This window comes from Equus przewalskii, chromosome 14, assembly GCF_037783145.1.
Source record: "Equus przewalskii isolate Varuska chromosome 14, EquPr2, whole genome shotgun sequence".
NCBI classification, from domain to species: domain Eukaryota; kingdom Metazoa; phylum Chordata; class Mammalia; order Perissodactyla; family Equidae; genus Equus; species Equus przewalskii.
Window position 1 is genome coordinate 33478097 of NC_091844.1, and position 23292 is coordinate 33501388.

The window sequence follows — 23292 nt, forward strand, 5'->3', positions numbered from 1 at the left end:
CCTCAATTCTCCCAGGCAGTTAATGGTCGTTTGTAAGTAACTTTGATTATAGTACCTCCCATATTTCATTGCGTTTAATTGTCTCCCCTCCTAAGCTGTAGGCTCCTCTAGAGCAAGGGATGCATTTTTTTTCTTCTTTGTGAAGCCAGTTCCCACTGTAGTTTCTCCCATGGAATGTAAATGTAAAAGGTGGATGGTTAAGTAGCCGCTTGTCCTTCGGGCTTAGGAAGCCCGCAGAGGTACCACTCAGTTAAGTTATATTTGTCATCTAGGGCTAGAGAGGTCTTTGAAAGTCCTGTGAATAAACAGTTAGAAAGCAGAAATGAGTTAGGCACAATGGGAAAGCTACTGGAAGGAAACTGCTGTTGATTCTAAAAGTTACAGGACTTCTTTTATGCTTCAAGATTCTTTTTACGTATCTGAAAAGTGTCAGTTATATATGAGTGTTATTTTCATGTGTTAAATAGTAAACTTTTTCATAATTAAAGGAAACTCAAAATTTATAACTAATGTTTAGTTTTGTTTGTTTAAGGTGATTTATCTTAACAGTTTTTTCTAAATATATTGTAGAACAGCTGATCGAGTGAGACTACAACTCTGAATCTCTGATTTCTTAATTTAGCAAAGATTTATGTTCACCTACTACATATATCAAACACAGTGTTAGGGACAAAGATGAAAGAAAAAAACACAATGCTCCAAAGACTTCATGGCATAGATTGAGTCAGGTGCGTGGAGGGAAAAATTATAATATGCTATAGTGTGCGTTTAAGTAGTCGTTAGAATGTGTTAGAGTTCTTCTGGTCGCTCCACTTGCCCAGTTGGAACTTAACATGTAGCAGCAATTTGGACATTTTATTATCCGTTCTACTCACATTACTCATCAAATAGAATTGTAGAATGTCAAGCAATCATTTAAGTGCTGCAAGAATACTGTAATTATTTTGTTGTTAATTATTGCTTTCAATTAATTTTGTTTGATAACTATGAGACATGATATGATGATGTAGAATAAGCATGGGATATAGATTTGGAAGGCCAGTATTGGAGTACTCTGAATTTTTTTCTTTTTAAGTATATATCTGTAAAATGGCCACAACACTGCCTGATTCAGAGTTCTTGTGGGTATTGGGTAAGGTAGTTACCTAAAATGCTTGATAAAGTGCAAAATGCTTTTTAAATTTTTGAAAATCAAATTACTAAAAACTAGTATGTAGCATTCTTGGCAGGTACAGGTTTAATAATCACTTCATTCTAATTTCTCTGCAGCTCTCTGTCCAGTCATGTGCTTATAAACAAAGTAGGAAATGTATCAGTTAGATTTGTTTTGGGCTACAAGTAACAGAATACCCATCCCACTAAAAGTAGCCTAAATAATAAGGAATATATTATTTCACAAAATGAGGAGCCAGAGCCAGAGAGTTACAGGGTGGTTCCCTAGTTCATCAGTTTCATTAAGAGCATAGGTCTGGTTTGCTTTAAAGCCCTACATGTCAGGAGAGGGCCGCCATGGTTTCAGGTACCAATAATCTGGCTGAGGAGGAGCAGGGAGCACTTCCTCAAGTGTCTTCTTTTTATTAGAGAGGAAAAATTTTATTGCAAGTCTCATAGCAGGTTTTTTTTCTTAGGTCCCATTGTATCTGCCTGTTTCGTGCATACCAGAAAAAGACCAAATTCCTTGCTCTGGCAGTTTTTTTTTTTTTTCCTTCTAGTTTTATTGAGAGATAATTGACATACATCAGTATAAGTTTAAGGCGTATAGCATGATGGTTTGATTTACATATATTGTGAGATGATGACCACATAGGTTCAGCTAACACCCATCATCTCATATAGATACAATACAAAGAAAAGAAAGAAAAAAAGAAAAAAAAATTCTCCTTGTGATAAGAATTCTTAGGATTTACTCTTTTAACAACTTTCCTACATATCCTGCGGCAGAGTTAACTGTAGTCGTCATGTTGTACGTTACATCTCTAGTACTTAATTTATCTTATAATTGGAAGTTCATACCTTTTGACCCTCTTCCTCCAAGGCAGTTAAAGTTCTTATCAACTGGCCTTAGCTTACCTTCCACAACCAGAGGCTAGACCTTTAATGGTGAAAACAACCTCATCAATATTTTATTTGGTGCTCTGAACAAAAGTCACAGATTACTGATTGTATTGTAGGCAGTGAAAATTATATCTGGCTCCTGATGTTATACTGTACTTTTTCCCTATCACCCCATGTTGTCAGCCTCTTCACAAAAATATTTTCTGTACCTAGTTAGCATAACCAAAATTCTCCTTCCTTCTAAAGGATATCATGTGCTTTGCAGCCCCTACAGGTGAAGGCAGGCTGTTCATTTTAAATTAAGGGTGGGTGGGAGTTGTTGGCATTGTGTTTGATCAGGAGTTGGAAAACTTTTTCTGTAAAAGGCCAGGCAGTAAATGTTTTAAGCTTTGTGGGCCATACAGTCTTTTGCAACTATTCAGCCATTGTAGTGTGAAGCAGCTATAGATAATACCTAAACAAATGAGCATGGCTATGTTCCAATAAAACTTAATTTACAAACACAGGTGATGAATTGTTTCTGAAAGCACAGACAACAAAAGAAAAAAGATAAATTGAATATCATTAAATTAACAACTTTTATGCTTTAAAGGACATCAAGAAAATGAAAAGACAACCCACAGAATGAGAGAAAATTTTTGCAAATCATAGATCTGGTAAGACTTCTACCCAGAATATATGAGGAATTCTTAAAATTCAACAGTAAAAAGACAACTAAAAAAGATGGGCAAAGAATCTGAGTAGACATTTCTCTAGAGAAGATAAACAAATGTCCAATAAGCACATGAAAAGATGCTCTGACATTATTAGTCATTAGGAAAATGCAAATCAGACCCACAGTCAGGTACCACTTGACACCCAGTAGCATGGCTGTAATCAAAAAGACCAGGTAAGTGGTAGTGATGATGTGGAGAAATTGGAACCTTCATAACACTGTTGGTGGGAATGTAAGTGCTGTAGCTGCTTTAGAAAACGGTACCTCAAAGTGTTAAACGGAGAGTTACCATATAACCTAGTATTCTATTCCAAAGTATATACCCACAATATATGAAGTAAAAAACTTATACATGAATGTTCATAACAACATTATTCATAATAGCCAAAAAATGGGAGCAGTCTAAATGTCCATTAACTGATGAACATGGATAAATAAAATGTAGTATATCCATAACATGAAATATTATTTGGCAGTAAAAAAAATAAAGTATTAATTCTTGCTACTACATGGATGAAAATATTCTGCTAAGAAGCCAGTTAGAAAGGAACACATACTGTGTGATTTCATTTATATGTAATATCTAGAATAGATTCATATGTAGAGACAGAAGGTAGATTAGGGGTTGTCTAGAGGTGGGGTGAGGCAGGGAGATGGGGAGTGACTGCCAAAGGATATGGGCTTTCTTTTCGGGGTGATGAAAATGCTCTAAATTTGATTGTGGTAATGGCTGCACAACTCTGTGAAAGGACTAAAGACCACTGAATTGTACACTTCAGATGGATGGATTGTATGGTACGTGAATTATATCTTAATAAAGCTATTATTAAGAAAAACCCTTACAAAGCTACAGTAAACAAAACAGTATGGTATTGGCATAAAAACAGACACATAGGTCAATGGAACAGAATAGAGAGCCCAGAAATAAGTCCATACACATATGGTCAATTAATTTACGACAAAGGAACCAAGACTATACAATGGAGAGAGGGCAGTCTCTTGAGTAGTGTTGGGAAATCTGGACCACTGTCCTACACCATACACAAAAATCAACTCAAAGATGGATTAAAGACTTGAGTGTAAGACCTGAAACTGTAAAACTCCTAGAAGAAAACAGAGGCTGTAAGCTCCTTGATATTGGTCTTGGTGATGATTTTTTTGATTTGACACTAAAAACAAAGGCAACACAAGCAAAAACAAACAAATGGGACTACATCAGACTAAAAGCTTCTGCACAGCAAAGGGAAACATCAACAAAATGAAAAGGAAACCTACTGAATGGGAGAAAATATATTCAAATCATATATCTGATAAGGGTTTAATATCCAAAATACATAAAGAACTCATACAACTCAATAACAACAAAAATCCAATTAAAAAATGAGCAGAGAATCTGAATAGACATTTTTCCAAAGAAGACAGCAGGTACATGGAAAGGTGCTCACCATCACTAATCATCAGGGAAATGCAAATGAAAACCACAATGAAATATCACCTCACACGTGTTTGTAGAATGGCTATTAGCAGAAAGACAAGAAATAGTAAGTGTTGGTGAGGATGTAGAGAAAAGAAAATCCTTGTGCACTGTTGGTGGAGATGTAAATTGGTACAGGCACTATAGACAACAGTATGGGAGGTTCCTCAAAAAATTAGAACTACTACTATATGATCCAGCAGTTCGGTTTCTGAGTATTCAAAGGAGATGAAAACACTAACTCAAGAAGATAGATGCACCCGTGTGGTCATTATAGCATTATTTACGGTTGCCAAGACATGGAAACAACCTGTGTCCATCAGTGGATGGATAAAGAAAATGTGTGTGTATGTGTCTGCAGATAATGGAATGTTATTCAGCCATAAAAAAGGAGGAAATCTTGCTGTCTGCAACAATGCGGATGGACCTTGAGGGTATTACGCTAAGTGAAATAAGTCAGACAGAGAAAGACAAATACTGTATGATCTCACTTATGTGTGGAATCTTAAAAAAAAAAAAGCCAAAAAACCGCAAAACTGATCCCATAAGTACAGAGAATAGATGGGTGGTTGCCAGACGTGGGAGGTGGGGGGGGGGGGGCGTGAAGTAGGTGAAGGTGGTTAAAAGGTCAAATTTCCAGTTAGAAAATAAGTCACGGGATGTAACGTACAGCATGGTGACTGTAGTTAATAATACTGTATTGCTTATTTGAAAGTTGCTAAGAGAGTAGATTGTAAAAGTTCTCATCACAAAAAAGTTTTTTTTAACTGGATGGTGATGGGTGTTAACTAGGCTTCTTGTGGTGATCATATTGCAATATATACAAATACTGAGTCATTTTATTGTATACCTGAAACTAATATAATGTTATGTGTCAGTTATATCTCAATTAAAAAAAGATATCACTAAAAAAAAAACAACCCGTGAGGTGTAGGCCTTATTTGGCCTGGGGCCATAGTTTGCTGACCCCTAGTAGATTATTGCTTCGGAATTCTCCTGCAAAGTCATTTCCTTCTGTCTGACTCTACCTTCCTTTATTTCTTCTCATTGCTGTCATCGAACATCTTTCTACTCCAGGTTTTCCTTCAGAATTAGGGTGCCTGTGTCACATTTTCCCCGTAGTTTCTGCCGTCGCTGTAAGTCTTTGTGTGCATCCTTGCTGTAGTGTTGCTCGATCTCCATTGTACTAACTTCTACTTTGGCTGTTTCCTGTGGCCATAGTCAAGGTAGTCTCTTACCATCATCCAGAACAGTTCACTGCTGGGACTGTAGATCTTCTGTTTTGAGATTATTTTCTCAGTTATAATTATTGAAAATGCTGTGTCCCTAGAGTTTTCTGTTTTGTTTTGGGCTTATATGTGTTTTTAAATTAAATATAGTACCAAATTAGTATTGCTCCTTACAAGTTGTTGTTGGACAATTTCCATATAATAGTGTCTTATATTTTCCATCCCTTTACTTCTCCTCTCAGCTGTCTCCACCTATCTCACACCCTCTTGTTGTCATGTTTCTATGATTGTGACTGCTGTGTTAGATATATGAATAACACATTTTAAGTTACTATGCCAGTGTGAGTCGGCATTGACAAGCCACTTGAATTTAAGTGTTCTAAGATGAGGAAAAAAGGGCTTCAATAACTTAACGGCTTCTTTTGTGTAATACAGAAAAGGTGTGGCCTTATGATATGTTAGTAAGAATACTATGGGAATTTTATTAGCTTGAGTTAAAATTTGATTTCTACCACTACCAGCTGTGCGACCTTGTGCAAGCTGCTTAACCTTGACACCCAGAAGATCGTTTGGAGAATAAATGAGAAAATGTTTGTAAAATCTCTAACATAGTGCCCAGCACATGAATGTTATTTCAGTTTCTTTGTATTCAGTAAACTGTCCTTTTTTCCAATCCATGTTTATATTCACAAAGCTTTTTTTTTGGTGAATAAGATTGGCCCTGAGTTAGCATCCGTGCCAGTCTTCCTCTATTTTGTATGTGGGACACTGCTACAGCATGGCTTGATGAGCAGTGTGTAGGTCTGGACCCAGGATCCGAACCCATGAACCCTGAGCTGCTACAGTAGAGAGCATGACCTTAATTACTACACCACTGAGCCGGCCCTACACAAAGCTAATTTTTAAAGATTCCTGTCTAGATCCATCAGTTTTTACCTTTAAAAAAGTCCATTAGAACTTGACAAAGTAACAACATTTATTGTATTGCATGTTTAATTTGAACTAAAGTAGTTAATGAAATTTAAATTAGTACATCTGAAGTGTCTGAAGGATTTTAGGACCTTATGTAAAGAATTGTCTTAATTTGAAGAAAAGTAGTTTCATTGTTAGATTAAAACCAGATGAAAAGAGCCAGTGGTTTTTGTTTTTTTTTTTTTGAGGAAGATTAGCCCTGAGCTAACATCTGCTGCCAATCCTCCTCTTTTTGCTGAGGAGGACTGGCCCTGAGCTAACATCTGTGCCCATCTTCCTCTACTTTATATGTGGGACACCTGCCACAGCATGGCTTGTAAAGTGGTGCCATGTCTGCACGTGGGATCTGAACCGGCAAACCCTGGGCTGTTGATGCAGAATGTGCGAACTTAACCACTGTGCCATCAGGCCAGCCCTGAGCCAGTAGTTTTTTTGTTTTTGCAAATGTAGACTTTCAAAAAGATTTCTGATTTAATAAAGCTTTTGTCATGTGTCTGTTGTTATTTGAGAGGTTCCTTATATCTTTGGGAATGAAATCTTATTCATAAATCCTTGTTTTTATTAACAGCTTACAGTGTATTAAGTAAGCGCTTTGTAAGATATCTTTCTTACCTTTTTGGACAAATACTCATTCTTTTGACAGTTTGCTTGAATGTTGGGAGCCTCATTCCTGGAAAAACTGAGTCTGGTATAAAGAGGAAAATTAATTGGCAAATGGATTATGTTTAAAATTCATATACTAGTTGTTTGGGTCTCAATACATTTTTCCAAAGAAATAGCAAAAAAATTACTTAATGAAGATTTACAAAAGCGTATTTCAGTGATAATTCAAAAATATGTATTACTTTCTGTGTATCAGGCACTGAAGGGTAACTGTAGGGGAAAAAAACAAATAGATAAATGTGTATAGAAATGGAGGGGAAAAGAAAGCCTTTCCCTACAGGAGAAAGCTAAGTAATAAATGTTGAAAGAATGATGGCATTAGGAAACTGCCATATGGCAATTATATCACTTAGCTCTTGCTCTGTAATAAATTACTTCAAAGTCTACTTGCTTAAAATAATGCACGTTAATTATTTCACAGTTTGTGTGGGCTTGGCTGAGTTCTCTGCTTCATGGTGTCTCAGATGGCTGAAATCAAAGTATCAACCTGGGGTCTTTGGTCTCATCTGAAGGTTTGATTGGGGAAGGATCCATTTCCACATTCACGCATTGGTTGTTGGCAGCATTTGGTTCCTTGTGGGTTGTTGGCTGGGGGCCACCCTCAGTTTCTTGCTGTGTGAGCTTCTTTAAAGCAGGCAAGCTGAGAAAGTTATAGAAAGAGACTGTCGTTAAAATATATGTCACAATCTTTTGTAACCTAACTACAGAAGTGATATGCTCTGAATATTGTCATAGTCAGTTGGTTAAAAGCAAGTTACACAAGGGAAGGGGGTTATACAAGGCTGTGAATACCTGGAGGTGGGGGTCATCTTAGAGGATGACTGTCCCAGGAGTCATAATATAGTTGACTCAGACAAGAATCATCAATGGATGTCAAAATGAGTGGGTGAAGTTTGAGGAATAACTTGTATATTTACATAGTCTAAAAATAACTTCCCACAAGATGCTTATTAAATACAAGGGGGAAAATGTAACTGTATAATGGACGAATTTGGCAGACCTTAACTAAGTAATCAAAGTTACTTTGAGACCTAAAATCATAAAACCCCTAGAAGCAGGGGGTGCTAAGCTTCTTTACATTGGTCTTGGTGAAAACAGTGCTTTGCTGTCATGGAGCTTGCAGTGTAGTAAGGTAATCATAATGGGAAACTGATTCCATATTTGGAAACAACAACTCTTTGTGTTTAATTTAGGTCTTAGTTAAGATAGAATCTTAATGCATTCCACAGCCCCAGTAGTTGTGTGACCACTCAGAAAATATTTTTATCTGAGAGAGAGACCCAGAATGGTGTCGTGCATCTTTGTGTGTTCATTAAATAAGGAAGAATTTAGAATTGTATGTTTTAGTAAACAGGCAGATCATTTAAACAGTTTCACCCCTTAAGGTAATTTTAAAGATAGTTTTGTAGGGCTGGTGTTGGTAATTACTCTTAGTATAGCAATCTTTGTAACTTAGAGTTGTTATCGATCAAATTAAAGTTATACCTTGCCTTTAATAATAATGACTTATATAAAGTCTGAACCTACCCCAAAAAATGGGAGTTGGGAGTAATTACTGTTTGTCCACTTTGTGACTCGTAACTCCTTCCTACTTAAACTTTTTACTTAAATATTTTCTAGAACTGTATTAGAGTATGAACCATTATAGAACCAAAATAATATATATGTTTTATTATAGTATAAGAAAACATTATATAATAATATAGATTATGGTAAAGTCCTAAGAGAGTATTAAACTATTAGAACAGAACCATATCCTTGTGATTCCCTTCTTGTATTTAATCATTTGCTTTGTTTGTGGTGAATTTCTCTTCTTCCAATTCTTTAAATGTTAGTATTCCTACTATTTTTTATTTCATTTTCCAATTTTTATGAGCTGTCCCTTGAGTGGGGAAGTCTGCTATCTCTATGCTGATAATTTCCGAAATTGCATCTTTAATCATAATCTTTTCCCTGAGCCCAGGTTCTACACTTGCTGGATAGGTCTACTTGGATGTCTATAGACCACTACAATTTCAAAATTGTTTGTTTGGGGACCTGAGAATAGCAGTGTCTATGCTTTGATCATGCCTAGCATATTGCATTGGATATGGGTGGCTGTTTCACTCTCTCCACCTCACTAATCTTCTGTAAAAGGATATGAATAGTAGGCTCTTGCCTTCTTTACAGGTAGGAAAATACTTTAGAATATTAATAAAGCAATATAAACAGAAAAATTCATGTAAGAGTTTCATTCAAACAGCTCAGTGAAAGAGTAATCAGGTGTGTTAGGAATTAATCATAGTGTAAAATAAGAGATGAATAAATGAGACAACATTAAAATTAAGAACTTTTCTTCATCAAATGATACCATTAACCATTCTCCATTAAAAGGAACTACGGGCTCCTCAGGGAAATAGCTGATTTCAGGACTGGAGTAGGGAAAGTACAATGTATGTTTGGAACACAGAAGGTAAGGAGGACCCAGAGAATGATGGGGATGTTCTAAAAGGATGCGGGAGGCAGCCTGGAGGGGAAGGACTCCCACTGGCCAAATGTGGGACAATTTAAGCCATCATTAGATGATGATGATAAAAGATTATAACTCCTTGAAATAAAATCCATGAATCCACATACCCATAATAACATTAAATATAAATTTTCTAAATATACCAGTTAAAATACAGATATTTGCAGAGGATTAAAAACATGACCAACTCTATAATGTCTACAAGAAACTTCCTTCAAACATAATGATATAGACAAATTGAAAGTAAAAGGCAGGAAGAAGAGATATATTATGCAAACATTAATCCTAAGAAAGCAGGAATGACTATATTGATAATCAGATAAAGTAGATTTCAGGGCAAAGAAAATTATCAGAGACAGTAAATGGCCATTATACGATGATGAAAGGATAAGTCCATCAAGAAGACATAGAAGTCTTAAATGTGTTTGCATGCAACAGTAAAGCTGCAAAATTTATGAAGCAAAAATTGATAGAACTGAATGGAGAAACAACAAATTCAAAATTGTAGTTAGAGACTTAAACACCTGTTTCTCAACGAGTGATGGAACAACTAAGCAGAAAATCAACAAGGCTATAGAAGCACGTAACAACACAATCAACCAATAGTATCTAGTTGACTTTTATAGGGCACTCCACCAAACAAGTCTGGAATATACTGCCTCTTCTACAGAACACATAGCAAGATAGGCTATATCCTGGGCCATAAAAACAAACCTCAACAAATTTAAAAGAATTGAAATCATACAAAATGTGTTCTCTGACTACAATGCAATAAACCTGAAGTCAAAGAAAGATAACTGGAAAATCTCTGAACACTTGAAAAGTAAAGAGCACACATCTAAATAACCCATGGGTCAAAGAGGAAGTCTCAAGGGAAATAAAAATACTTTGAGCTGAATGAAAATAAGAATACAACCTATTGAAATTTGTGGGACATAGCTAAAGCAGTGTTGAGAGGGAAATTTGTAGCATTAAATGTACACTTTAGAAAAGGAAAAAAATGTCTAATAATGTTGAGTTCACATTTCAAGAGCCTAAAAAAAAAAAGCAAAATCTACCTGAAGCAAAGAGAAGGAAGGAAATAAAGATAAAAGCAGAAATCACTGAAATTGAAAACAAAAACAATAGACAAAATCAATGAAGTAAGGAGCTGATTTTTCAAAAAGATCAATAAGTTAAACCTCTAGCAAGACTGAGAGGAGTAAAAGCAGAAACAAATTATCAGGATCAGGAGTGAAATAGACCATAGACCCTGCAGACATGTAAAAGGTAATAAGGGAATACTATGAACAACTCTATACACGTAAATTTGACAACTTTGATGTAATGGACCAATTCCTTGAACAAATGCAAACTACCACATCTCATCCAATGTGAGAAAATTTGAATAGGTTCATTGCCTTGATACCAAAATCAAAAAAAGACAATACAATAAAACTATAGATCAGTAACCCATATCAGTGTAGATAAAAATCCTTAACAAAATATAAGCAAATAGAATTAAGCAATATGTATTAAAAATTGTATACCATGACCAACTATGGTTCATTACAGGGATGCAGGGCTGGTTCACTACTTGAAACTCAATATAAATAATCCACCGTATTCACATACTAAAGAAGAAATATCACATGATCACATCAGTTGATGTAAAAAAAGCTTTTGATGAAATTCAGGACTCATTCATGATTTAAAAGAAAATAATACAGAAGGGGAACTAAGTCATTTGGATAAGGAACATCTATAAAAACCTACACCTAACAATGTACTTATGGCAAAGACTGAATACTCTCCCCATAAGATCAGTAACAAGGCAGAAATATCTGCTCTCACCACTCTTTCAATATAGTGCTGAAAGTTCTAACCAGTGCAATAAGGCAAGAAAAGAATATAAAAGGTAATAGCTTGGAAAGAAAGAGAAACTGGCCCTATTTGCAGGTGACATGATTGTCTACATAGAAAATCCCGAGAAATCTACAGAAAAAGCTATAACTAATAAATGAATTCAGGAAGATTGCAGGATATGAGATAAACATACAAACATCCTGGTTTATATTGGGTAGTAAAGAAAAATAGGATTGGTTGGGTTAGGTATTATTTAATATGAGATAAGTTTTAAATTGTGAAGTTGAATAATAGATATGATTATTCCAGGTCCCATTATACAGTAGGATCTTTAAAATAGTTAACATACGTACCTTCAAACATTTGCTAGATGAATTCAAGCAAGCTATAGAGTGTAATTTTGGCATTTATCAGGCTGGAAATGTTTAGTGTTTTTTTCCTCCTAAAATCATTTGACAAGTACAGATATGTTATGTTATTGACTTCTATTGGAAAACGAGTCCCTGTTTAACAGTGGTATACTGTCTTAATGAATATTCCTGCCATGTGATGGCATCATAACTAAGTTTTACAGAGTGTTCACAAAATCCCTGGTGCCAGATTTGTTGCTATTAACTAAGGTCATGTTTGATTTATATTGCTAACAACTTGTACTTCTGAGATTTATTGCGTTTTCCTTTCTTATATGACTGTTGAACTGGCCTACAAAAGCAAATAATAAAAAGTTAAGCATACTCTATGTGGGAAACTTTTTGTCTCTTGGAGCAACAGGATACTTTAAGAAGTTTCTTGACCTCCTGTGTTTGCTTTCCCTTTCGTCCTCCCTCCCTTTCTCTGTCCTGTATTTAAGTATGTCCACCATCTTCATTAGCAGTCAAAAAATTTAACACAGCTAGGAGGACCCCTTGAACTAATCTGGCCTAACTTTCTTATTTCCTCCACGGAGAAGACACTGCCTAGAGGGACGGGTACTTGTGGACTCTCAGCTTGATAGAGACAGACTTGTCCCTGGCAGTCTACTCATAGTAACGATTTTTGTCTCTTGCTTCTGTCCTTTGTTCTTTTCACTTCCTTTTCCCCATGTTCACCTATGCACAGTTTCACACCTTGTTTTGTACTTCTAGGAATGAGGACTGTCTGTTATAGAACAGTGATTAAGATGGTCAGTGATTTTTACTCTAGAAAAAAATTGATGTCATTATCATAATTATCATCAACTGTTGGAAGTTGGCAAGCTTTGTCTTTCAGCAGATAAAGACATTTGGATTGATTCTTTTTCTTCAAGTCCATATTATTCAGTATTGTTTTAAAAATTTACGATTATCAATTTTGGTACACATTAAATCAGTAGGAATAGGAAAATATTTTCTAAAGAAGTTTTCTGGCAAAGAAATGACAAAAATACTTTTGGATCTCTTTTATCTCATTTTGTTTAGTTACTTTGATCTTAAAATGTCAAGATGTGAGAGAATAAAAATAATTTTGTGGATGCATACTGTAAAGTTTAGAATATTTTCAAAGGGCATGCTGTCAGAATATTTAGACATTTATCTTTTTCTGGTAGACTTTAAGAGGTGACAACATGGTCTTATTTGGTTATAAGCTCTTCTTGCGAACTATAAATATTACTCAGTATTAGAGTACTGAGTAATACTTAAAGTGTGCGTAGATCCAAATTTAATAGACACTCGTTATGAAAAGTCAATAAAATACTCATTATTCAGCATCAAGGAAAGCGAAAATCTAAAGGTTTTTCTTTTCTTTTTAAAGATTGTCACCTGAGCTAATAACTGTTGCCAATCTTTTTTTTTTTTTTTTCCCCTTCCTCCTCCTTCTCCCCAAAGCCCCCCAGTAGATGGTTGTATATTCTAGTTGTAAGCCCTTTTGGTTCTGCTATGTGGGACACTGCCTCAGAATGGCCTGATGAGCGGTGCCAGGTCCATGCCCAGGATCTGAACTGATGAAACCCTGGGTCACCGAAGTGGAGTGTATGAACTCAACAACTCGGCCATGGGGCCGGCCCCTAAAGTTTTTTAATAACTAGGCTTTTAAGAATTTATTGTCTCTCCTAATATGTCCTTAATCTTTATGTTCTTTAGTACATTCACACTTAAAATGCCACTTAAACCAAGTTTCTTATCTATATTTTTACATGTACCTATATAATTCTTCCTTGAATAAATTTAGGACAGTGTTAAATCTGGCAAGGGGTATCAAAAGATAGTGAGACACTTGCTGCCTTCGTGGAGTTTAAAATCTGAGGAGACTAAGTAAAGGATGAAAGAATTATAAAGGTTAAGATTACTGTTAAACTAGGTAGTTTCTGGTTTTTCATGATACTGCAAGATTAATCTGAAAAACAAGTAATTTGCTACCTTGAAATGCCTATGTATCTTATAAAAATAAAAATTCATACAGTTTTTAGATTTTAAATAATAGTATGAAACTTACTATTTTAAAGAAAACGATGGATTGTTAGCTTTCTTAACTAGAAACTTAAATCTATGTTTTGAAGCAATTCCATTATACTTGGGACTCCTTTGTGACTAAGTTTTAAAAATCAACTTTGTTGAGGTAAAACTTACATATAATAAAACTAACCAGTTTTAAGTGTACAGTTAATGTGTTTTGACAAACATATATAGTTTTGTAAACACCACCAAAATCAAGGTGTAGAACATTGCTGTCACTGTAAAATGTTACCTGGTAACCTTAGCATTCTCCCTTCACTCCAGCGACCCCTGATCTTTCAAGAACTATAGTTGGCCTTTTCTGGCATGTATAAATGGAATTATGGGGTCCAGCCCCGTGGCCAAGTGGTTAAGTTCATGTGCTCCACTTCAGTGGCCCAGGGTTTCACCAGTTCAGATCCTGGGTGTGGACCTGGCATCACTCATCAGGCCATGCTGTGGCGGTGTCCCACATAGCACAACCAGAAGGACCTACAACTAGAATGAGCAACTATGTACTGAGGGGCTTTAGGGAGAAAGAAAAAATAAAAATGATGATTGGCAACAGATGTTAGCTCAGGTGCCAATCTTTAAAAAATAAATAAATAAATAAATTAAGTAAATGGAATCATGCAGCATGTAACCTTGTGTATCCGGCTTCTTTGTTTTAGCATATTGCTTTTGAGATTCATGTATGTTGTTGTGTGTATCAGTAGTCTTTTCCTGTTTGATCCTGAGTAGCACTCCGTTGTTTGGATACACCACAGTTTGTTTATCCATTGGACAGTGGATAAACATTTAGATTGTTTCTTGTTTGGCCTATTAACAATAAAGCTTCTGTGGACATATGTATACAAATCTTTGTGTAGACAGTTTTTCATTTCTGAATATTATGTTAAACTTAATGTTAAGAGTCTACCGAAACTGTTTTCCAAAATGGCTGTACCATTTTGAGTTCCCACCAGCAATGTATAAAAATTTCAGATGCTCCACATCTTTTAGCCACATATGCCGTATGTCTGGGTGTTAGTTTTCTATTGCTCTCTAACGAATTACCATAAACTTAGTGGCTTAAAGCAGCACCTGTTTATTATTTCATAGTTCTGTGGGTCAGGAGTTCAGCACAGGGTCTCTTTAGGGTATCAAAGGCTGAAATCAGGTGTCAGCCAGACTGACTTCTTGTCTGGAGATTCGGGGTAAGATTCTGTTTCCAAGTTCATTTAGGTTTTTGGCAGAACTCAGTTCATTGCTGTTTTAGGATTGTGGTCTCTGCTTGCTCACCGTCACCTAGAGGCCACTCTCAGCTCCTTGAGGCTGCCTGCATTCAGTGGCGTGTGGCCTACTCCATCTCCCTCGTGCTGAATTCTTCTCATTCTTTGAATCTCTGACTTCTCCTCTCTGCTTTTAAAAGGCTCTTATGATTATTCACACCCACCTGAATAATCTTATCCTGAGGTCAACTGATTGGGAACCTTAATTACAAATACAAAATCTCTGTGCAGCGGTACATAGATTAGTGTTGGAACAACTGGGAGAAGATGTTGTATACCAAGGGCTGGGGTTTTGGAGGGCTGTCCTAGAATTCTGCCCAGCACCCAACCATTTGTTCCACATTTTCAGCAACACTTGGAATGTCAGTTTTTAAATTGTAGCCATCTATATACTAGTTACATGTATAGTGGTATCTCATAGTTTTAATTTGCATTCCTCTAATGTCTAATGATGTGAAACATCTCTTCATGTGCTTACTTGCTGTGTGTATGTTTTTTGTTGTAAAATGTCTATTCAAATCTTTTCTCTTTTTTTTTGCATATTGATATCCATTTGTTTTAGGATCATTTGTTGCAAAGATTTTTCCCCATTGAGTTACCTGAACAGAACACCTTTGTCAAAAATCACTTGACTTTGTGTATGTGTGTGTATTTCTTTCATTCTATTTTTGTTCCATTGATTCTTATGTCTATTCTAACAGCAATATCACTCTATTGATGACTATCTTAAGTGAGATTGTATAAGTACTTCAACATTGTTCTTCTTTTTCAAATTGTTTGGCTACTTAGGTCTGTTGCATTTCCATATAAATTTTAGCATCAGTTTATTGACTGACTTACATAAAATATTTCACTGGGATTTTGATTGGGATTCTTTTCTATCTGTAGATCAGTATGTGGAGAATTGTCATCTTAATGAGTCTTCTGATCTATGAACGTAATATAACTCTTTTTTTTTGAGTGTGTTTAACATCTCTCAGCTGTGTTTCATAGTCCTCATTTTGCAGTCCTTGCATATTTTATTAACTTTATCACTAAGTATTTGTATTTTTGATGATTTTCTAAATGGAAGTGTTTTCTTAATTTCATTTTTCAGTTGTTGCCAGAATATAGGCATACATCTGATTTTTGTATATTAACCTTGTATCCTCTGACCTTGTTTCATTCATTTATTAGTTCTGATAGCTTTTTTGTAGTTTTTTAGGATTTGTGTATATACGCAATCATGTCGTCTGTGAGTAAAGGGGGTTTAACTTCCTCTTTCCTGTCTATATACCTTTTATTTCCTCGGTCTTGCCTTACTGCGCTGGTGCAGATAGCTTTATCTTGTTCCTGATCTTAGGGAGAAGGCATTTAGTCTTTCACCTTATTAAGTGTGATGTTAACTGTAGGCTTTTTGTAGATAAGCTTTATAGATTGAGGAAGATCCTTACTTTGCTGAGTTGTTGTTCTTGTTTACCATGAATAGGGGTTGAAACTTGTCAGATGCTTTTATTCTATCTGTTGAGATGACCATATGATGTTTTTTTCTTTTTTACTCTGTTGGTGTAGTGAATCACATTGATTTTGAATATTAAACCAACCTTATATTGCTGGGATAAGCCTCACTTGGTCATGATGTTTTATTCTTTTAAAATTTTTTCCAGATTTAATTTGCTCCAACATTGTTAAGGATTTTTCTATCCACGGTCATGAACAAATATTGGAGTACAGTTTTCTTTTTTGTAATGTCATTGTCTGATTTTGGTATCAGGGTAATGCTGGCCTCATAAAATGAGTCAAGAACTATTCTCTTCTGCTTTCTGAAGGAATTTGTGTAGGGTTGGTATGTTTCTGGACTTTGAATGTATGATAGAATTGACCAGTGAAGCCATCTGGGTCTGTAGTTTTCTTTGTAGGAAGATTTTTAACTCAAATTCAATTTCTTATAACAGCCATAGAGCTGTTTAGCTTTTCTCTTCTTGAGTCATTTTTGGTTGGTTTCAAGAAACTTGTCCATTTCATCTAAGTTAAATTTATTTTCATACACTGTTTAGAATATTCCTTTATTTTTCTTTGAATGACTGTAGGATTTGTAATGATTTGCCTGGGGGTTTATTTATTGACCTTTTCCAAGAAATGAGTTTTTGGTTTTATTTTTCTTTGTCCTCTTTAAATTTCATTAATTTCTGCTTTTTTCTTTTTCTCCCCTTGCTTTGGGTTTAATTTATTCTTTTTCTAGCTTCTTAAGGTGGAAACAGATCAAATAATGTCTGTCTTTGTGAATGTTCCATGTGCACTGGAAAAGATTGTTCTGCTGTTTAGACATGTTGGTATATAGTGTGTTCTTCAGATCTTCTCTATAACATTACTTGTTTTTTTGCTCTACTTGTTTTCTGTCAGTTGCTGTGAGAAATGTTAAAATCTCCAAATATGATTGTCTGTTTTCTTTTCAGTTCTATAAATGTTTGTTTTCATTTGTTTTGAAACTCTGTTATTCAGCGTACATGTATAAAAGAGTTCTGGTACCCAATTACAATGTGTGTGTGGAGTTTTTCCCCACACATCTGCACAATTCTTGGACACCAGGTGGGTGTCCTACAGTTCGACTAGATTCTGACACTACCTGGAGATAGCATCAGATTCCACAGGTTAAGGACTCAGTCCTACAAGACCTGTCCCCATTCTCCCCTTCAGATGCAAATTGCGGTTCCAGGTTGTCACCTGGAGTTCTGACCAACTGGCTATAGATTGAAGAATCCTATGACCCCCCCCCCCCACCCCCTTTAGGTTTGATTAATTTTCCAGAGTAACTGACAGAACTCAGAGGAACATTTTGTTTACTAGATCACTGGTTTATTATAAAAGGATATAACTCAGGAACAGCCAAATGGAAGAGATACACGGGGCAAGGTATGTGGGAAGGAGCACAGAGCTTTCATGCCCTCTCCAGGTGCTTCGCTCTCCTGAATCTCCACGTGTTCACCAACCCAGAAGCTTTCTGAACCCTTTCCTTTGGGTTTTTATGGAGGCTTCATTACAAAGCCTTGACTGATTAAATCATTGGCCATTGGTGATTGTGTCAACCTCCAGCCCCTCTCTGCTCTCCGGAGGTTAGGGTTGAAAGTCCCTGTAGTCACGTGGTCTGTTCTCTTGGCACCCAGGGCCCATCTTTAGGGGCTTTCTCAGTCACCTCATTAACATAACAAAAGATAGATTTATGGTTGTCTGCATTTGGGAGATTCCCAGAGGTTTGAGAACTTGTGCTAAAAACAGAGAAAGACCAAATCTATGTTTCTTATTGTAAATCACAGTATTACAATATATTGAGAATTGTTACATCTTCCTAATAAATCTACTCTTAACATTATGAAATAGCCCTCTTTAGCCCTGGCAATATTCCTTGTTCTGAACTCTAAGTTGTCCAGTGTTACTAGTCATTGTATCTTTCTTTTGATTAGTATTCGTGTGTTTTCTATCTTTTCACTTTTAACCTGTATGTAACCTCTTTTTAAAGTAGGCTTCTTGGAGATAGCATATGGTTGCCTCTTCTTTTAATTGAAGTTATTAGACTCTTTACACTTAACATAAGTAATACAGTTCTCAAAATGTTTGAATTTAAATCTACCGTCTTGCTATTTACCTTCTATTCTCATTTGATTTTTGTTCCTTTTTTCCTATTTGCTTTCCTTTGGCTTGAATGTTCTTTGTGATATCATTTTATCTTTTTTTAGAAGGTGGTTGCTGTAGAGTTTATACATTTTTTTAACATCATGCTCCACTTTCAAATAATGTTAGAATGTTTTCCTTGTAATGTAAAATCTTGACAGTATACATACATTTTTCTCTCACATTTGTGCTATTATACGTTTTCCTTCTACTCATTATGTACCCCACAATGCATTGTTATGTTTGTGCTAAATAGTTAATTATATTTTAAAGTCATTTAAAAACGAGAAAAATTTTTATATTTACCTACATATTTACTATTTTTGGTAATCTTTATTCCTCAGTCTAGATGTAAATTTCCATCTAGTATCATGTTTCTTCTGCTTGAATTTTCTTTTGACATTTCTTGTAGTACGTGTGTATTGGAGCCTAATTCTTTTATTTTTTGATTATCTGGAAAAAGCATTTTGCCTTAATATTTGAAAGATAGTTTTGCTGGGTATAAAATTAGATGGGTTGAAGTTGAAGTAACTTTTTGGATATGTGGATTCTAAGTTTAGGAGAGAGATGAGGCATTCACTGTTGGTGGAAAAGCCCTGCGGAGCCCTAGTCAAGGCTGGTCCCTGGGTCTTGTGGACACTGGCTAGCAGGGAGTGATACAGGTAGAGGATGGATGGTATCATTTGTAAAGAATTAGTAACACTGGAAAGGTCAGTGGGCTGGAGAAAGAAGGGCCTGGTTTCAGAGTCCTTCCTGAAACTACCTCATATCCCTTTACCCATATTTATAAAACAGTTATAATGTTAATCACTTAAAAAAAATACAGAGTCACAATGACAATCCAAAGCGTCATTATACTCTTTTGAGAGCCTCACAAGAAACATATTTAATTTTAAGGTAGAGTGGAATAAGATTTTTTAAAAAGCATATTTTAGGGGCCAGGCTGGTGGTGTAGCACTTCAGTTTGCATGTTCCACTTTGGCAGCCTAGGGTTTGCTGGTTTGGATCCCAGGTGAGAACTTACACACTGCTTGTCAAGCCATGCTGTGGCAGACGTCCCACATGAAATAGAGGAAGATGGGCACAGATGTCAGCTCAGGGCCAGTCTTCTTCAGCAAAAAGAGGAGGATTGGTGGCGAATGTTAGCTCAGGGCTAATCTTCCTCAGGAAAAAAAAGGATATTTTAAAAAATTTAGTTGTGAAAGAATATGTGAGGCAGTAAAAGATAGGAATCATGGTGGCTATTAATAATAGATTAATGTCTATTAATTAAAGTGCAAAATAAGCAGAATAAGAACTCCATCTCTGCTTATTAATAAGGTCAAGCTTTATTAATGTTTGATATTTAAAGTTACCTAAAATTAAATTTACCAGTTCTGGAAAATTGCAGTTAATAATTTTCAAGAAAGAGACTAATTCTTGGCAGCATCATGAGAATTGAAGATACTAATTTACTGATAAGCTTTTATTAGACCTTAAGTTTACACAGAATAAAAGATACTTTTAGGAGTTTAAAAGCTAGCTAGCCAGACTAAAATGATTTTTCAGGCTGTATTCAATAACTTCTTAGGATACATAAATACATTCAAATATTTAAAGGTTAATCCTGTTATACACTTACTGCTAGACAGGGTTCAAGATTAGATAAATGGAATAATATAGGATGTGTGGTACTCAGTTTTATTGCTGAACTTTAAAAACTCAATTTACATTACTTTAAGTTCTGTAGCCTTTTTAAAAGATCTTCATGATTTTTACCTTACGTAAGTCTGTTATACTTGGAACTTTTACTGTTTTAGATTTACAACTACTCGCGGTTCCATTACTTATCAAATAGTGTGATCTTCCACCATGTCTGTAGTTTTTCTGGAGCATCTTTTTCCTTAAATTTCACATGGAATCCTAGTATGGAAAACAGATTTTACATTTTTTATAAATTAGAAGTTCAGATAAATTATATTAACTTAGAGTCTGTCCATGAAATAAGACTTTTCATGAAAATAAAAATTTGAATTGGAGTTCAAGTGGCTGGTTGTCTTACATTGAACCTATCTTCCTATTAATGTTTTTCTAATTTTAGTTGCACAGTGTATGGAAAATTCTTTCAGTGCAGGTATAAATGATAAGAGATTTTTGTTGTTTTCTTTTTGACAGCTGTGCAGTCTCAGGATGCTGTTCAATTAAATACAGATGGCAGGGGTAGCTTTATTCTGAGCTCTATCCCAAAATGAGTTTACCCAGCAAGACAAGTTAAAGCATTGATAGTCTCCAGTGGGTTAAAATTTGATAGACAACATATTTAGGGTATTTATAATATTTAAAGTAAATTTTAATCAGATGTGTGCATAAGTTTTAAGTGGCAGAGCCGCAAATCAGGCCTGTTGGATTCAAGAGCTCTTGTAGTTTATAGATCTAGATATATTAGTTTATGGCTTATTTCCCTGTGTTTCGTGACTCAGAATACTTAAGTTCAACCTTTTAAAGAAGTTTGTGCCAATTTTGTGACTAATTATTATTATTATTTTTTTCTCCAGGGAAATGAGGCAAGTTATCCTTTGGAAATGTGCTCACACTGTAAGTGAAATATTCTTGTTATCAAGAATTTCTTTTATTTACACATCTCTATGTATGTATATATATCACACACCTCTCTCTGTATGTAGCAGTTAGCCCTTAACTATTTAAAATAGGTAGTGAATTGACTTATAGTCTTTTTAAGTTATCAAGAGTAGGGAAATTTTTTTTATAGACCTCTTTATTGTTAGTATCTGCACCACGATGTAGTTAGAAATGAACCCTCAAATCTCAGTGGCTTAACGCAATATAAGTTTTTAACATTAACAGAGTTTCAAGTAAACAGTTAACTTATTTATCTTGCGGTTACATAAAATAAAGTGCTTATTGAAGGCAAAACTTTGGAAGACCAAGTAGCTATTGCAAAAGATCTTTCTGGGGAGACTGAGGAGTATAAGAAGTGTCGGTGGGCTGGTTATTTCTGACTGTACGGTGGAGAACACAAAGAAAGAAAATGACAGTCTTAGAAGTTCTTGCTTCAAGGATCAATCAGAGGACCATGGGGCTTAAATAAAATCATAAGGTCTGTTGTGTGGAAAGGCAATGGTTGGGAAAGAGGGTGATCCAGAGAATTGGAATGGGGACCTCTAGTAAGTTTAGATATCATCATGAGATCCCAGAACTCCCACACCATTCTGAACTTCCTTATCCTTTCCATCCCTGTTTGGTAAAGTTGGTCCTGCCTTGTTTGGAGTCATCTTACCTTGCAATGAAGTGTCTGTTCCTTTTTGCCTCATTACAACCCCTTTTCCCATTGCTCATTTTGTTTCATTAGTCTTCTTTCTTTTCCTAAAACCCTTGCCCGTTTTTTTCATTCTCATCAACACCTTTGCTTGATTACGAGCTCCTGGGTAGAATGCTGTTCCATCAGCTCTTTACTTGACTAACTTCGTCTTTCTACTCTCGGCATAAATGTCACCTCTTTGGAGATGTTCTGTATCTCTCTCCACTTCAGACTCTCTGTATCATGGGTAGTACCATGTTTATTTTCTTTATAGCCATTACCATAAGCTAAAACTTGTTAATCCATTTTACCTTCCATTTTGTAACTTCTACAGTTTTTTAAACTTATTTTTTAAATGGTGATACTCTATGACCAATTACCCATTATTCTGCCATCCCAATTTACTATTTACATTTTATTTAACTATTTCCTCCCAGGCTTTCCTTTATGAATTTCTTACATAATTATGATCAGATATAGGTTGTATGTTTCTGTTTTAAACATGAAGATAAAATATTGCATCCAGCATATTGTTAGAATTGACCAAAACCAAACCTAATTATGACTCTAGACCAGGGTTGGTAAACTACCACCTGCTGATAGTTTTTGTTCATAAAATTTTATTGGAACACAGCCATCCCATTTGGTTGCATATTGTCTATGGCTCTTTCATGCTACAACGGCAGAGTTGAGTAGTTGTGACAGAGATCACGTAGTCCACGAAGGCTAAAATATTTACTGTCTGGCCTCTTAGAGAAAAAGTTTGCTGAACCCTCTTATGGACTGTAGCAGTCTTCTGGATTTGAGAACTCTCCCTTCTGTGACTGCTTCACCTATTTTTGAAATATGGTCAAGATAGATTAGTTACAGACTAGTGCTCTGGGTGTTGTCCAGATCTATAATTCTTGTCTCTGGTAAAGTTAATGTGTCAGTTTTATAGTTTCCTTAGAATTGAAAGTGTTCTGCTCTGAATTGTGCCTTGCCACTTCCTATTCAGTTTGAGCCTGTTACGTAATTATTCTCCCAGTTGCTAGTGTGCAAGAAGGAAGTGTGGCAATCTTTAAGTAGCTGGGCGTCAGGCCACAGACAGAGTTGGGATTAGCCATTGGAGTTCTACTCGGATAGGAATGAGGTCTAGGAAGTTAGTTTTTGTTTCTTGGTCA

General features: G+C 35.6%; 1 protein-coding gene across 2 annotated transcripts in view; it reads left to right on the top strand.

The window, feature by feature from the left end:
- The window catches only part of PPP3R1 (protein phosphatase 3 regulatory subunit B, alpha), a 66591-nt gene that overhangs the window by 15907 nt on the left and 27392 nt on the right, over window positions 1-23292 (top strand). For both annotated transcript variants that reach the window (XM_070573849.1, XM_070573850.1), the window contains exon 2: window positions 21366-21405. In XM_070573849.1, coding sequence (XP_070429950.1) covers window positions 21366-21405 — 40 coding nt within the window. The remainder of the gene's footprint in view (window positions 1-21365; window positions 21406-23292) is intronic.